This window comes from Sprattus sprattus, assembly GCF_963457725.1.
Source record: "Sprattus sprattus genome assembly, chromosome: 5".
Lineage (NCBI taxonomy): Eukaryota > Metazoa > Chordata > Actinopteri > Clupeiformes > Clupeidae > Sprattus > Sprattus sprattus.
This window is the reverse complement of record NC_137924.1, coordinates 6,161,880-6,178,890: the sequence shown is the minus strand read 5'-3', so window position 1 is coordinate 6,178,890 and position 17,011 is coordinate 6,161,880. Positions and strand designations below refer to the sequence as shown.

At 44.0% G+C, this 17,011-nt stretch overlaps 2 protein-coding genes across 2 annotated transcripts; both read right to left on the bottom strand.

Moving 5' to 3' along the window:
• Window positions 1-638: 638 nt before the first annotated feature.
• LOC308365974 (E3 ubiquitin-protein ligase TRIM35-like) lies at window positions 639-4,763 on the bottom strand (the record flags this gene model as incomplete). Its single annotated transcript, XM_080839609.1, has 6 exons — window positions 639-1,180; window positions 2,961-3,079; window positions 3,165-3,187; window positions 3,599-3,829; window positions 3,918-4,013; window positions 4,368-4,763. The coding sequence occupies 6 exons, from the start codon at window positions 4,761-4,763 to the stop codon at window positions 639-641; spliced, it is 1,407 nt and encodes a 468-aa protein (XP_080695735.1).
• Window positions 4,764-9,642: 4,879 nt separating this feature from the next.
• On the bottom strand, window positions 9,643-12,892 carry LOC308365973 (E3 ubiquitin-protein ligase TRIM35-like; the record flags this gene model as incomplete). The annotated part of the gene is made up of 6 exons (XM_080839608.1): window positions 9,643-10,187; window positions 11,059-11,177; window positions 11,263-11,285; window positions 11,726-11,956; window positions 12,045-12,140; window positions 12,497-12,892. 6 exons carry the CDS (start codon window positions 12,890-12,892, stop codon window positions 9,643-9,645), a joined length of 1,410 nt encoding a protein of 469 aa, XP_080695734.1.
• Window positions 12,893-17,011: the final 4,119 nt, after the last annotated feature.

Below are 17,011 nucleotides of genomic sequence, written 5' to 3'. Positions count from 1 at the left end.
GCAGTCATTCTTGACTGAAGACACAACAAGACTTATTATCCAGTAAAATTAAACATTTTATTATGCATATTTGATGTATATTTTCAATGTGTGTTGTTCATTGTTAAAGACATTGCCAAATACACAAAATACTAGTATTCCTGAGATGTAGATATGCACTAGTTTTAGCACTTTGAGATTTGTATGATGTAAAGTGCAATACAAATAAAATGTATTATTATTATTATTGTTGTTTAGTACTAGATGTGGGTATGTTTTATTTCCTTTTTGATTGTGAATATCCCTTATTTTGGATACAAACGAGAAGTACATCATTAAAAGGAGGCTTAAAAATCTGAAATTATACATAATTGCTTACAAAACTTTCATAATGAGAATAACGTACCTTAAATCAAAATAAATGAGAATCAAATGTTTGCAAAAATCATTAATAACATTTCTGTCAGGCCGGTCAATTGTGTAACCATGTTGCGTCACCATCAGCATACATTTAGAATATGAAAAAGAAAGTTGTTTAGGAATATCTTTGACAACACATTTCTGTCAAAGATATTTGCCCTTCAATTTGGTTAATGCATGAAGACATTTTAAAGCCACGAACAAGTCTAACTTTACTAACTTGGCAAAAATAAGTGACATCATCTCTTGGTGTGCTGCTCTACTGAAACTTTCACTGGCAAGATCCTCAGAGGAGGGAGTTTACAACCCATAACAAAGTATGGAAACACTCGCTCAGTGAAAGTGTGTATGAGAGTGTGTACATGTGTATTATTATCAGGGTCAAAGAATGACAGCTTTCCTCTGTCCCAGTCCAGCTGCACTCTGATCCTCTGGAGTTTCTGCTTCACTGTGACGAGAGTGGGGGGCTGTGGTGGAGAACATGCTCCATATTGACCATCTTTATACCCCACAAACCACAGTCCACTCATGGAGGTAAGGTCTCCCTTCCTCTGGAGAGACTCTGTCATCACACCCACATGCCACCATGTGTTTTCTCCAACCTCCACATCCCAGTAGTGTGTTCCTGAGTTAAAGCCTACAGAGCCCAGGACACAGGCACACTTATCAAATCTCTCTGGGTTATCAGGAAGCTGCTGCCTCTCACCACCTCTCACACTGGTCAGATCCTCAGACAGGATGAGCCTGTCAGCTGCAGTGTTGGGATCCAGAGTCACAGGAGCTGCAGAGAGAGAAACACAAATGGTTTAGGTGGATAGAGAACACAAAAAGAGATACATACACTCATACAAACTAGAGGTCATTATCTGTATCTGTATTTTTTTCTGTTAAACCAACAAAAGGATCGGTCTTTGAATCTGGATTCAGGCCAGAAGTGGGCGTGGCTTATGCTAGAAGTCATGTCAAATCAGGCACATGTTTTAGCCTAATATGCATTTGTAATGCAATTGCTGTTTTCAAAGCATCACATTTATTTTTTTATTCATTTATTTTGTTAAATAATTATGAAACATATTTTCACTTCCTCATACCATACTTTTCATCTCTCTCTCTCGCTCTTGTTTAAACAAAAAAACTCTAATCTAAGTCTTATGAACTGTCTGCACCCCCAGCTTCCAAATGAACCACATCGCCCTCCATGCTTAACAGGGATTTCCCCACCTTTGCTTTAACATCACAGTACAGGTTTGGTCCAACTGTTCGTGAGAAACGCATTTGTGAGGGTACCCTGTAGCATGGTGCAGTGACAGTTAGGAGATTATGGAAACCTGTGTTTTCACCAATTGAGTAGGGCAAGAGGTCCTGGCAAATCATTTCACCCAAAGTTTGTGTAATCTGTTTGGCAGTCGGATGGTTGTCTGTGTATGGTGTTTTTGAATTGAACACAGCCGCTATTGGTGGTTGTGGCTGTGTATTATCCACTGCTGGGGGGGCCTGGGCAGACATGGTCACAAAGGGATGTTTGAGATGCATATAGTTATGCATTACTGATGTTGTTAGGTGTTTCACATCCCCGCCTTATTATTGTGGCCTGTACAATTTTCAGCTGACTTTAGTCCCATCAGCTGGGCTGGTTGTAAAGTGCTCCCAGATAGCACTGGTGGTTTGAGGGGTGCTGTAGAGTCCATTGCTAGGTCCTAAAATAGTGTGTGTGTGTGTGTGTGTGTGTGTGTGTGTTTGTAGGCCTTCTGTTATTATATTTATGCTATTATGTATTGGCTATATAAGCTATGGCATTGTGTGAATAACTGTCAATAACTTAATTAATGCACAGACTAAAGGTGAAAAACATTTGATGATTATTACAGTGTTTGTGTTCGTGTTTAAAAACTAAATGTAAGGATCTGTGGATGTCTGTTTCTGATTCCCCCCCCCCCCCCCTCTCTCTCTTTCTTTCTTTCTTTCTTTCTTTCTCTATTTCTCTATTTGTGTCTGTGTGTCTGTCTGTGTCTGTTTCAGTCAGTACTAAAGATATTGGACATCCCTGATGAAGTCTTTTCAAAACAGTAGGGTGAAACAAGTAAGCTAACCGAGTTCAGGCACGAGCAACGCAGTTCCTTAAATTTCCCAGTGAGGAAAATTCTTAAACTCAACAGTAATATCCCAGACAATTCTGACTCATTTTCTTTTTCACCCGTAGACCTGCGTATACACACTCTTCATCACTTCCACTCTCCTCCAGATCCCCTTCTGCCTGGCAGCTCTTTTGATCACTGCACTTTTGGAGGTTCTTTCTGCTCTTATTTATGTAAAGTTAATTGTTAATTAACTAAGTTAATTGCTTGTCTGTCTGTCTCTCTTACTCCCTATGTGAATGTGTGTGTTTTTGTGTTTGAAAGAAATATATTTATTTTTGCGGTTTGTTTTGCTCTTATTTATGCAATTGCCGCTGTGTATGAAATGTGCTCTAAAAATAAACTTGTGTCCATCTGTCCATCTGTCTGTCTGTCTCTATGTAAGTGTGTGTGTGTTTTGTGTTTGAAATAGATTTATACACTTACTGAATTGGACAATCTCCTGCATCTTCTCCCAGACACTGAACTTCAGGCTGCCCAGGTGTTTTGCCACATTGATCAGAGCTCCTGAAACCATCTCTGGATCCTGCGGTGTGCACTGGGCTCTGGAATAACATTCAGGAGTCAGTGCTGCTGTGGGTTTGGGTTCAGAACCACAGAGAAGAGAGAGACAGGAGGCAGATCACTCACCTTTCAACAGTGCTCTTGTAGTTCTGTGAAAGTACAAAAGATGGAAAGCATTGACATTAACGCTTGACGTTAAATTCTCCTACATTAACTACTTAAAGGAAACTTAAGCAAACTATCAATGCCAGTAATGCTTCTTCTCAACACTACCATTAATGAATACATCAAGTAATATGAAAAACAGGAAATTCTAAATCAGTATGTATGGTTACGTGTGTTGGTCAGATTATTATAAACTACTATAGAACCTGTAATCCAGAGTGTGTTGTTTACATAATGCATAGCTTTTTAGCCACTGACCCATTCATGGAACCCTATATTATTATAATTTCCATACATATAGGATATAAACCTGTTTTCTCTGTGGAATCAGACATTGATTTACTCCTGTTAAAGACACTGCTTTAGGAAAAAAGAAAAACAGGACCGGTTCTTACCTGTAGGAATGTGATGTCATCATTTATCATCTCCTCTTCTATGGCTCTGATTGTGTCTGAAGTAAATGAGATCTCTCTGCTCATCTTCTCAATCTTCTCCTTCATCATCTGACTCTTCTGCTCCTCTTCCTCCCTTAGTGCAACTATCCTGGATGCCTCTTCATCTCGTAGAAACTGGTGCAGCTTCTTAAACTCCTCCTTGATCTGTTTCTCTGTGTGCTGGGTCTGAGTCTGGAAGATCACACATACGGAAATAAAAAAGTTATTTTTGTTGTTGCTAAAATGAAAACTCCTGTGTCTAATCTGCTCCATATCTCACCTTAATGTGCGCTGCTGTTTGGTAATAGATGAGTTTAACTTCTTCAAAGGTCTTGAATTTATTTTTGAGGGGCTCCAGTTTGATCTTGAATTCCTCCTGAAATACACATACACTTTATTGGGTAACAACTACTGCAGTAAACACATGTGTAAAGATTTTCACTCTAGTGGTGTTGACATTGAGTAATCATGGAGGCCTGTATCCGAATATTTAATTTTGAATTAATTCTTCATGAACAACATTATGTATAGCTTTATAAACTCATCTGAGCATTTATACCTCAATATCTAGTGCAGCCTCATTGATGGGACTGAAGTTGTGGTTTTTGTGTGTTTTTAAGTCCCGACACACATAACACACAGGCTGCTTATCATGTAAACAGAAGAGCTTGAGTTTCTCAAGAAGTGTTTATTAGAGCCCATCGCCAGTATTACCAGAGTAGATTCTTACCTTACAGTCCAGTGCTGCTTCATCTACAGGACTGAAGCGGTGATTTTTATGTTTCTTTGAGGTCTGACACACCACACACACAGGCTCTTCATCCTCCAGACAGAAGAGCTTGAGTTTCTCACTGTGCAGACTGCAGAGCACCTCAGACCCTGCTGAAGCTCCCTGACTTCTCTCCTGTAAGAAGGTCTCACACAGGTTCCTTAACGCCATGTTAGGAGGGTAGATTTCCTTTGAGCACTTTCTCCTGCAGTAGGGACATTCTCTGGATTCTTTGGTGTCCCAGAACTGCTGTAGACAGGCTTTACACACACTGTGAGCACAGGTCAAAAGGACAGGATCCTTGTAGAAGTCACAGCACACAGGACAGCAGAGATCCTCCTCAAGCTTAGAAGCCATTTTGTCTTTACACTACACTGTCCTTTCTAAAGGCTGTTTGACCTTTGCCCTCACTTTCAGCAGTCTGAGAAGTCCTCCCTGTTTCAAACTTTGATCCACAAGAACTTCAGCCTCACCAGCTTCACTTTCAGCTCAAACTGATTTCCTCTTTAGTCTAAACACAGTTTTTAAAGAAGGTTCTAATAAACGTATCCCACCAGTCAGCGTCTAGTGGAGGACAAATAATCAACCTGCAACTTCACTTCTTCCTCTGGTGCCAGTCAGTCAGAGGGCGGGACTAAGTTGAAGAAGGATTCTGATTGGTCGTCCATAGTTGCCAGACCAGTTCCCCTATCACTGATGCCACCGACACCTCTGGAGTTCAACTCAAAGTCCCAGTTGTGGGTGTGGACTGTACCTGCCAGCGACACAGAGACTGACCCCTGATCAGTGGATTACACACAGACTTTGATCCTGAAATTCTGGTTTAAAGAAGACAGGCAACAGGTTCCATGCCTGGTCTGCAGGAATAATCTGCCTACATAATGAAAGAAATAAGGGGTTTTGGAATATATGTACACATGTTACAATTTAATATTAATGTGGAGGAAAAATATAGACATTGAGCGAGGTGTCTATAAGTCACATACAATCACACCGCTATCATGTGTTGTATTGTGTTAATCATTAAACTGCAGTTAAAAGACATGCACAAGACACAAACACTAAGACTCTGTTGTTATATCTGAAACTTGAGTTTTTGGTTTTGTTTTTTAAATCACAGACATATAATATGAATGAATTATTGATCTTGTCTGATCTTAACTGTAACAGTATGCACAGTCTTGTTATTGTGGTGTGTAGAGCCTGTTGAATGTCTGCTGATCTCAGTGAGTGGAGTGAGCAAGGGACAACATGGGAGTCAGAAGTAATGAGGGAATATGAGTAATGATTTTATGAGTTTATGGAAAGGGAATATCATCAGTATGTATGATTTGATTCATATTAATATGGGGAATATGAGTAATGTGTAGCATGTTTCCTCTTCTTTGGCATGGTGTGTTGGGGGGGTTACATCAACACAAGGCATGCCAACAAAATGAACAAGCTGGTGAGGAAGGCTTGCTCAGTGGTGGGAATAGAACTGGACAACCTGGAGGCGTTCGCGGAGGAGAGGACGAGGAGGAAGCTGGATGCTGGATGCAATCCTGAGGAACCCCTCCCATCCCCTCTATGACGAGCTAACGCGGATGGGGAGCACGTTTATGGGCTGTGGTGGGGGTTAACGGCTGTGAATGTGATGATTGTATGTGTGTGTGTGTGTGTGTGTGTGTGTGTGTGTGTGTGTGTGTGTGTGTGTGTGTGTGTGTGTGTGTGTGTGTGTGTGTGTGTGAGTTGCTTGCCCCACAGTTCCCCCTAACATGGCTTTTCAAAATCTGTTTTCACAGCTGTGATCATGACTGCTCTGAGGATCTCCGTGTCTGTGCTGTGTGTCCTGCTCCTCAGTGGAGCAGACGCCCAAGCAGACGCCCACAGGGGGAGCCATCGAGCCCAAGCAGACGCCCAAGCAGACGCCCACAGGGGGAGCCATCGAGCCCAAGCAGACGCCCACAGGGGGAGCCATCGAGCCCAAGCAGACGCCCAAGCAGACGCCCACAGGGGGAGCCATCGAGCCCAAGCAGACGCCCAAGCAGACGCCCACAGGGGGAGCCATCGAGCCCAAGCAGACGCCCACAGGGGGAGCCATCGAGCCCAAGCAGACGCCCACAGGGGGAGCCATCGAGCCCAAGCAGACGCCCAAGCAGACGCCCAAGCAGACGCCCAAGCAGACGCCCACAGGGGGAGCCATCGAGCCCAAGCAGACGCCCAAGCAGACGCCCAAGCAGACGCCCAAGCAGACGCCCACAGGGGGAGCCATCGAGCCAAAGCAGACGCCCAAGCAGACGCCCACAGGGGGAGCCATCGAGCCCAAGCAGACGCCCAAGCAGACGCCCACAGGGGGAGCCATCGAGCCCAAGCAGACGCCCAAGCAGACGCCCAAGCAGACGCCCAAGCAGATGCCCACACGTGAGGTCGCTGCATTGCTGATTGATAAGATAAACTTGAGTTTCACAGCGGCAAATGTGAGTATTACCAATTTGGTTAATTTGGCTAATGCATTCCCACAACCAGGACTCCTTGAGAAATGGAGTCGCCTCTTTGATGGGGTCGCCAGAGTCATTCCCTTCATCAACCTGCTTGGCTCGCTGGTGCATTTTGCTTTTGCCTTCCTGTCAAAGAACAGCCCCAACATACTGACATGAAGAAACGATTCACTCAGGTCAGTAGGGATCTCGACTCGATCGCAGCCCAAATCAAGCCCCTCTCCGTCGGGAAGCTCTGGCCGTCCGAGGGGGAGGAGCTCATTCTGAACGCCTGGGCCAGACTAGAGCAGCACACACACACACACACACACACACACACACACACACACACACACACACACACACACACACACACACACAGACACACACACACACACACACACACACACACACACACAGAGAAACTCATTCTGAACGCCTGGGCAAGACTAGAGCAGCTCATCGACCGCCTCGCCATGGCAGAGACCCTGGAGGAGAAATCCAGAGCAGCGGAGAGATTCAGCACCTACTACGAGAGCAGAGGAACAGTGGACAGCATCGCTGGCTTCTGCAGACACCTCACAGAGAGCAGAGGAACAGAGGAGGGCATCACTGGCTTCTACAGGCAGAGAGCAGAGGAACAGAGGAGGGCATCGCTGGCTTTTGCAGGCACCTCACAGAGAGCAGAGGAACAGAGGAGGGCATCGCTGGCTTCTGCAGACACCTCACAGAGAGCAGAGGAACAGAGGAGGGCATCGCTGGCTTCTGCAGGCACCTCACAGAGAGCAGAGGAACAGAGGAGGGTATCGCTGGCTTCACACTCACAGAGAGCAGAGGGCAGAGGAGGGCATCGCTGGCTTCACACTCACAGAGAGCAGAGGGCAGAGGAGGGCATCGCTGGCTTCACACTCACAGAGAGCAGAGGGCAGAGGAGGGCATCGCTGGCTTCACACTCACAGAGAGCAGAGGGCAGAGGAGGGCATCGCTGGCTTCACACTCACAGAGAGCAGAGGAACAGAGGAGGGCATCGCTGGCTTCACACTCACAGAGAGCAGAGGGCAGAGGAGGGCATCGCTGGCTTCACACTCACAGAGAGCAGAGGGCAGAGGAGGGCATCGCTGGCTTCACACTCACAGAGAGCAGAGGGCAGAGGAGGGCATCGCTGGCTTCACACTCACAGAGAGCAGAGGGCAGAGGAGGGCATCGCTGGCTTCACACTCACAGAGAGCAGAGGGCAGAGGAGGGCATCGCTGGCTTCACACTCACAGAGAGCAGAGGAACAGAGGAGGGCATCGCTGGCTTCACACTCACAGAGAGCAGAGGGCAGAGGAGGGCATCGCTGGCTTCACACTCACAGAGAGCAGAGGGCAGAGGAGGGCATCGCTGGCTTCACACTCACAGAGAGCAGAGGAACAGAGGAGGGCATCGCTGGCTTCACACTCACAGAGAGCAGAGGAACAGAGGAGGGCGTCGCTGGCTTCACACTCACAGAGAGCAGAGGAACAGAGGAGGGCATCGCTGGCTTCTGCAGGAACCTCACAGAGAGCAGAGGAACAGAGGAGGGCATCGCTGGCTTCACACTCACAGAGAGCAGAGGAACAGAGGAGGGCATCGCTGGCTTCTGCAGGAACCTCACAGAGAGCAGAGGAACAGAGGAGGGCATCGCTGGCTTCACACTCACAGAGAGCAGAGGAACAGAGGAGGGCATCGCTGGCTTCACACTCACAGAGAGCAGAGGAACAGAGGAGGGCATCGCTGGCTTCACACTCACAGAGAGCAGAGGAACAGAGGAGGGCATCACTGGCTTCTGCAGGCACCTCACAGAGAGCAGAGGAACAGAGGAGGGCATCGCTGGCTTCACACTCACAGAGAGCAGAGGAACAGAGGAGGGCATCGCTGGCTTCTGCAGGCACCTCACAGAGAGCAGAGGAACAGAGGAGGGCATCGCTGGCTTCTGCAGGCACCTCTATCTATTTCTATCAATCTGTCTGTCTGTCTGTCTGTCTGTCTGTCTGTCTGTCTGTCTGTCTGACTGTCTGTCTGTCTGTCTGTCTGTCTGACTGTCTGTCTGTCTGTCTATGCATACAATGTAGGTATATACAGTACTCTACTCCTGTGTGTGTGTGTGTGGCTCTGTGTGTGTATGAGAAGTTAAAATGTAGAACAGCTTTCTTTTTCATTATTTAATGTTCCTTTGGAGTTAATGAGCTGGGTCCTCCCCAGGCACTGTTAAAACCCACACGGGGAAGCTGGTGTTCCGGGCTAAGGGTCCGAACGGAGACTGGTACTCTGGGTGGCTCTTGATGGTGGCTCACCATAGTGACTACTACAATAATCATAAAACAAATCATATGAAAAAGTAATACAATTGACAAGCCAGTTGAAGAAGCTTTTATTTGATTTGAGTGATCAGAGTTTCTGTTTAAACAGTCCTAAGAGTCGGATCAGACTGAAGCTCAAACTTTTCTGCTTCACTGTCTCATGGACCTCAGTTATTCAACAGATTGTAGACAACTTAAACACATGACTATATTTCACCAACATCGCACAGAGTTTGGAAAATAAAAGTAAGTAATTATTAATGTGTGTAGGAATATCATTTTAAATACATTTCTGTCAAGGACATCTGTCCTTCAATTTGGAATATTAGCAAACTTCAGATCATGTGACACCTCTGGATATTCTAAAGGCAACTAACCATAGAACCAAGTCATTCAGTATTCATAATGAATGGGGACATATTTACAGCAAGTCATCATTAACCTGTCATAGGGGAATTACTTTAGCTCTATCTGAACTGTTACTGAGGCCTTCACTGGTAAAATCCTCAAAGGAGAGATCCTACAGCCATTAAGGTATGGAAACACTCTCTCAGTGAAAGTGTGCGTGAGAGTGTGTAGATGTGTGGTATTATCAGGGTCAGAGAATGACAGCTCTCCTCTGTCCCAGTCCAGCTGCACTCTGATCCTCTGGAGTTTCTGCTTCACTGTGAGGAGAGTGGGGGGCTGTTGTGGAGACCATGCTCTATATTCACCATCTTTATAATACACATACCACCGTCCACTCATAGAGGTAAAGTCTCCCTTCCTCTGGAGAGACTCAGTCATCACACCCACACTCCACAATGTGTTCTCTCCAACCTCCACATCCCAGCAGTGAGTCCCTGAGTTAAAGCCCTCAGAGCCCAGGACACAGGCATACTTATCAAATCTCTCTGGGTTATCAGGAAGCTGCTGTCTCTCATCAACACGTATTACACTGGTCAGATCCTCAGACAGGATGAGATTGGCTTTTGCAGTGTTGGGATCCAGAGACACAGGAGCTGCAGAGAGAAAGAACACACACATTAGCTGAACACTGAGTGATGCGTGAGAAGAGAGAAAGAACACACACACACATGAGCTGAACACTGAGTGATGTGTGAGAAGAGAAAAAGGACACATACATGAGCTGAACACGGAGTGATGTGTAGGAAGAGAGAAAGAACACACACATGAGCTGAACACTGAGTGATGTGTGAAGGATATGAATGATGGTCAGTGTTAATAGCGGTGTTAACAAGCGTAATGGCACCAAGGAGGTAGAGCAGTGAGGGACTTTAGCCACAAGGGGGATGATAGTGGAATGATAGGGGGAACAACAAAACGTATGCATTTCTCTCTTTCTTTCTCCACTGTGTGTGTGTGTGTGTGTGTGTGTGTGTTCGTATGTTTATGTGTGTATGTGTGTGTGTGTGTGTGTGTGTGTGTGTGTGTGTTAGAAATTGGTAAGTTTCACATACTAGGCCATATCAACTGATCTCTACTTAGTCTCAGCCACACCAGGGGTCTGGAGTCAGGCCTATTAGACTTGATTCTTGGCCCAGTGTCTACAGCCACCACAAGATGGTTGGAGCCGGATCTGATTAGCATTCAGACGATCATCATCAGCAAGACCCTGCCTGTGTGGCATTCACAGCTTTCATATCTTGGTAGACCCCATACTGTTCCCTTCCTTACACCTTTCATATCTAGGTAGACCCCATACTGTTCCCTTCCTTACACCTTTCATATCTAGGTAGACCCCATACTGTTCCCTTCCTTACACCTTTCATATCTAGGTAGACCCCATACTGTTCCCTTCCTTACACCTTTCATATCTAGGTAGACCCCATGTGTGTGCAAATATGTGTGCGCATGTGACTGTGTACTCACTGTATTGAACAATCTCCTGCATCTTCTCCCAGACTCTGAACTTCAGGTTGCCCAGGTGTTTTGCCACATTGATCAGAGCTCCTGAAACCCTCTCTGGATCCTGCAGTGTGCACTGGGCTCTGGAATGACATTCAGGAGTCAGTGCTGCTGTGGGTTTGGGTTCAGAACCACAGAGAAGAGAGAGACAGGAGGCAGATCACTCACCTTTCCACTGTGCTCTTGTAGTTCTGTGAAAAACACCAAAGTACAAAAGATGTAAAGCATTGACATTTACACTTGACGTTAAATTCTCCTACACTTACCACTTAAAGGAAACTTAAACAAACTATCAATGTCAGTAATGCTTCCAGTATCTCAACACTACCATTCATTAATACATCAAGTAATATGAAAAACAGGAACTTCTAAATCAGTATTACTTGCCCTCCTTATGGTTAAATTTGGTTGGTTTGTCAGATAAGTATAAGCTACTATAGAACCTGTAATCCTGAGTGTGCTCTTTACATAATGCATAGCTTTTTAGCCACTGACCCATTCATGGAACCCTATATTATTATCATTTCCATACATACAGTGTATAAACATGTTTTCTTTGTGGAATCAGAAATTATTTACTCCTGTTAAAGACACTGGTTTAGGAAAAAAGAAAAACAGGACCGGTTCTTACGTGCAGGAATGTGATGTCATCATTTATCATCTCCTCTTCTATGGCTCTGATTGTGTCTGAAAGAGATGACATCTCTCTGCTCAATGTATCAATCTTCTCCTTCATCATTTGACTCTTCTGCTCCTCTTCCTCCCTCAGAGCAACTATCCTGGCTCCCTCTACATCTCGTAGAAACTGGTGCAGCTTCTCAAACTCCTCCTTGATCTGTTTCTCTGTGTGCTGGGTCTGAGTCTGGATGATAACACATAGAGTAATAGAAAAGTTATTTTTCTATTTGCTGAAATGAAAAACCCTGTGACTAATCTGGTCAATATCTCACCTTAATGTGTGCTGCTGTTTGGTCACAGATGAGTTTAACTTCTTCAAAGGTCTTGAATATAATTCTAAGGGGCTCCAGTTTGATCTTGAGTTCCTCCTGAAATACACACACACTTTACTGTGTAACAGCTACTGCGGTAAGCATAGGTGTAAAGATTTGCACTCTGCTGGTGTTGACATTGAGTAGCAATGGAGGTATGTATCTGCATATTTAAACCTTAATTCAATTCTTCATAGAGCACATTATGTGTAAACTGTATAAACTCATCTGAGCATTTATACCTTAATATCTAGTGCAGCCTCATTAATGGGACTGAAGTTGTGTGTTTTGTGTGTTTTTGAGTCCCGACACGCCAGACACACAGGCTGTTTATCACCTAAACAGAAGAGCTTGAGTTTCTTAAGATGTGTTTTTTAGAGCCCACCACTAGAATTACCAGAGTAGACTCTTACCTTACGCTCCAGTGCTGCTTCATCTACAGGACTGAAGCTGTGATTTTTATGTTTCTTTGAGGTCTGACACACCACACACACAGGCTGTTTATCCTCCAGACAGAAGAGCTTGAGTTTCTCACTGTGCAGACTGCAGAGCACCTCAGACCCTGCTGAAGCTCTCTGACTTCTCTCCTGTAAGAAGGTCTCACACAGGTTCCTTAACGCCATGTTAGGAGGGTAGTGTTCCTTCGAGCACTTTCTCCTGCAGTAGGGACACTCTCTGGATCCTTTGGTGTCCCAGAACTGCTGCAGACAGGCTTTACACACACTGTGAGCACAAGGTAAAAACACAGGATCCTTGAAGAAGTCACAGCACACAGGACAGCAGAGATCCTCTTCAAGTTTAGAAGCCATTTTGTCTTTACACTACACTGTCCTTTCTGAAGGTTGTTTGACCTTTGCTCTCACTGTCAGCAGTCTGAGAAGTCGAGTCAGTCCCTAACTCTGAGTCTGACCTGTTTCAAACTTTAATCCACAAGAACTCCAGCCTCATTATCTTACCTTCAAGCCCAACCTTTTTTCCTCTTTGGCTTAACACAATTTTTAAAGAAGGTTCTAATAAACGTATCCAACACGACAGTGTTTAGTGGAGAACGGAGAATCAACCTGCAATAAACTTCACTTCCTCCTCTGGTGTCAGTCAGTCAGAGGGTGGGACTATGGTTTAGAATGATTCTGATTGGTCTGTTGTAGTTGCCAGACCAGTTCCCCTATCACTGCTGCCACTGACTCCTCTGGAGGTTAGTTCAAAGTCCCTGTTGTGGGTGTGGGCTGTACCTGTCAGAGACACAGAGACTGACCCCAGAACAGTGAATTACCCACAGACTTTGATCCTGAAATTTCAGGTTAAAAGTAGACAGGCATCACGTTCCATGCGTGGTCTGCAGGAATCATTTGCTTACATAGTAAAATAAATAAGCTATAATGGAATATATGTAGGCATATAACACTTTCATATTAATGTGGAGAATAGAAGATATGGAGGGAGGTGTCATGTGTTGTATTGTGTTAATCATTAAACTGCAGTTTTAAGATATGTACCAGACACTCACTCTAACACTGTGCTGTTCTATCTGAAACTTGAGTTTTAGTTTTTTTGTTTTTAAATCACAGCTTTAGTAAATGCCAGTGGTTCTCAAAGTGTGTGTTTGTGTGTGTTAGGTAGTGCTAAATCATTGCTGCCTGTCTGATGAGAGTCTCACTGTCCCTCTCAACTGGTAGTTACTGTGTAATAGAAAATAGCGAGTTTGATGAGTTGAAACAAAACTTGTATTTGTTTTTCTATGAATCTAGTTAAATGCAGAACAGTTATGCAGTGACTAAAAGTGACTAAAAGAGTAAAACGTTGAGCTGGAACAGTCAGCTGACATCAGTCACTCCCTGTTGGCAAAGAGTGCGTGTGCCTGTCACTGTGTCAAATAGAAACAATAGGATTAACAAGAAATGAGTTTAGAGGATGAAAGGATTCTAAATACAAAGTCACAGTAGTTTATTGTAGTTTTTTTTTCCTCCATATAATTAAATACAAACTATATTAGTAACAGAAATTATAGTTCATTTTATACTAAAAATACATGACTTTTTTCATGAAATGTTTTCAAAATAATCTTTTTTGTGAATGACCCTCTGTCCATTTGCAAGTATTTAACTTGTTCAGGCAGATGAGGGATGTGTTCCTTAGTCATGCTCCAGTGTTTGGTTAAGTTTTGGTTAAATTATGACAGCAGATTATTAAATGGCTATCTTAGAGCATGATGTCCAACCTAGTGTCACACAGCTGCGTCTCTGTCCAAGTTTCTGTGATCATGAACAAGTACCCAGGAATGGTTCAGAAGCCAACACTGGACTGTTCTCAATAGGCCAGCAGTGAGTGTAGATCTATAACTCCCCCCTGAATACCTAAAGAGAGGCTCCTGTGTGAAGCCTGCGCAGACGGGAATTTACACATTTTCTAGGTACAAGGTTTTTATGGACAGTGTACATTGATAAACATTTTCCCAGAAAAATGCATCGGAATTAGCTAGGTTAGCTAGTTTTCATCTGTTGTCCCTTGGCATGGCATGATAGAGAGATATGGAAATAAAATAAAGAAGTAATAATAATCAATTATATAATAAAAATAAATAATAATAATAAAAAAAGATAAGAAACAGTTTGACAAAACAGTGCAGTTTAGAAAACAAATAGTAAAAACCAGACAGACAAGGTGTTTGACAAAAAAAAAAAATACGGTGTTAGTAATGCAGTGGCCTAATTATGGTTGCAGGTTTGGTTATTTTTTATCCATTTGTTAAGTTTGTTTTTGAACACTGAAATACTGGCGCACAATAAGGCTCCTCAACAGCTTACCCAGCCCACCCCCCCACCCCCCTTCATCTCCCCCCGGCCCAGCCCGCCCCGCCCCCCATGGACTGCACTCTAACACTTGATGCACCTTAATATGAAAATATGGAGATATGGAAATATATTGCATTTATTATTTTTATTATTATTATTTTATGTATGATATTTATGAATCTATTTATTAATTGTTATTTATTATTATTTAGCTGTGTAAGAAGTCTGGTTGCCTCTACTGTCTCGTTGTCTTTGTGGCAATGACAAATAAAGAACTTTGACTCCCTCACATCAGTAGGGTAGATATTCCAGTAATTAGAGGCGCGTACTGAGAAGACTGTCCGTCCGAACGTACTGTGTCTATACTGTATAACACAGTCTCCCCTGGTGACTGCCATGCCACGCCATTGCCATCCTTCAGCTTTATAAACAAAGTGTAATGGTGGAGGTGCCAGCCCAAGTAATATTTAAACAATGAGCTAGGCATCCAAAAACTGTAAGAAACTTTCAAATTTGAATACGTTATACTTTGATGTGATAAAACAGTGGTGATAACTGATAGGGTTCTGGACTAGAGTTATTAAGGTTTGCTTGCAGAGGGTCTCTATTGATTTCAAAGTTGTTGTACTTGCTTGTGACCAGCTTGTGTAACAGCACGAGATGTGAGAGAAGATCATGGCATGCATAGAAAGTTTAGCTGCCTCTGTAGGGCAGTACAGCCTTACATTAGTACGGTCTTAAATTAGCTAAGTTAAATTAAATGGTATTGCCAACCTTTTTTGGCATGTTTTTTAAATGTTAAATTGCAATCTAAAATGATCCCCAGGTATTTAAAATCTGATACAGCTGTGAGCTGAGATCAGGGAGTGGAGCTGCTATCAGCAGCCTGGGCTTCAGGTTGGCCATGGCTGAAGTAGAAGAGGGTGACCTCTTATGACATCTACAGTAGAGGGTCAGTCTGGACTACTTTAATACCGCTCCCTCTATTCCTCTCAAATGTCTCCCTGTTTGATACGTCAATGACTATAAATGAATCTGTTTCCCATGCTCCCTCTGCATGCCCTTTGACCTCCCTCTGACTGTTCTTACCTTCTACTCTCTCTACCTGCTTACTTTTTATTTCTCTTCATTGTGTGTTTTGTCCCCACATTCTCGCTCTCTCTCTCTCTCTCTCTCTCTCTCTCTCTCTCTCTCTCTCTCTCTCTCTCTCTCCTTCTCTCTGTTAATGTCTTCTCTTTCCCTGTCTCTTCCTCCCCGTACGCCCTTGGTGTATTTGGACCGCATGCGTTTTGACCCGACTGGCTGTAGTACCTCTCTTTCACCACCTGGGACCCCCCTCGGTCTATCCCACACAGACGGCAGGATGGTCTAATAGTAAATATTACATCCTCCTGTTTATTCAAGGACTTCTCTCATATGCGCTTGTCATCCATCCTTTAGGAAAAACGTTCCGTCATAATCTGTTTCTACAATATATTGTACATATCAGAGAATCACTGAAATAGATATATATTAATATAATTGGAAACATCTTCTGTTCAGCAAACTGTGAACGAACTGTAAACAGAACAGACTAAACAGAAATTGTGTTTGTCTATTATTTAAGATTAAGGCTAGTCGTGGCATTAGCACATCAGTATTCCATTGGCCCTCGCGCCTGCCAATAATCCTAATCAGGCTGGGGCGTGCAGTAGCCAGTGCGCATGTCAGCTTGCCCTTAAAGAAAGCAAACCGCAGCAATCGACCCCGCGCCTCTTCCCACAATGAATGAGCCGTCCCACTGATGTAATTAATAACAAGAGCTTAGGCATGAGGTAAGACCGGGTCGGTGGCATGTTTCTTTTATCTGCTTGTGTCTTTAGATATAATGAGTGAATGTTTAGATTTTCGCAGCTGCGTATAAGAAGCGAGGATAGCTGCGACCAAAGACAGGAGGAGAGAGATGCTTATAGTCCCCGCAAATCAAGGAGGTCACCCTGGTAGGCTAGGGATCTCAGTCTGAGCACCTTGTAGGCTATTGTGGATTCGACCAGAGCTGATTTAAAGGCAGGGTTGTCCTCTGCGCAAACTGAAAGATGCTGTTGTACGAAGTGTAGGCTAACCTATTTTCGCCCGCGATTTTTATGTAATCATAGA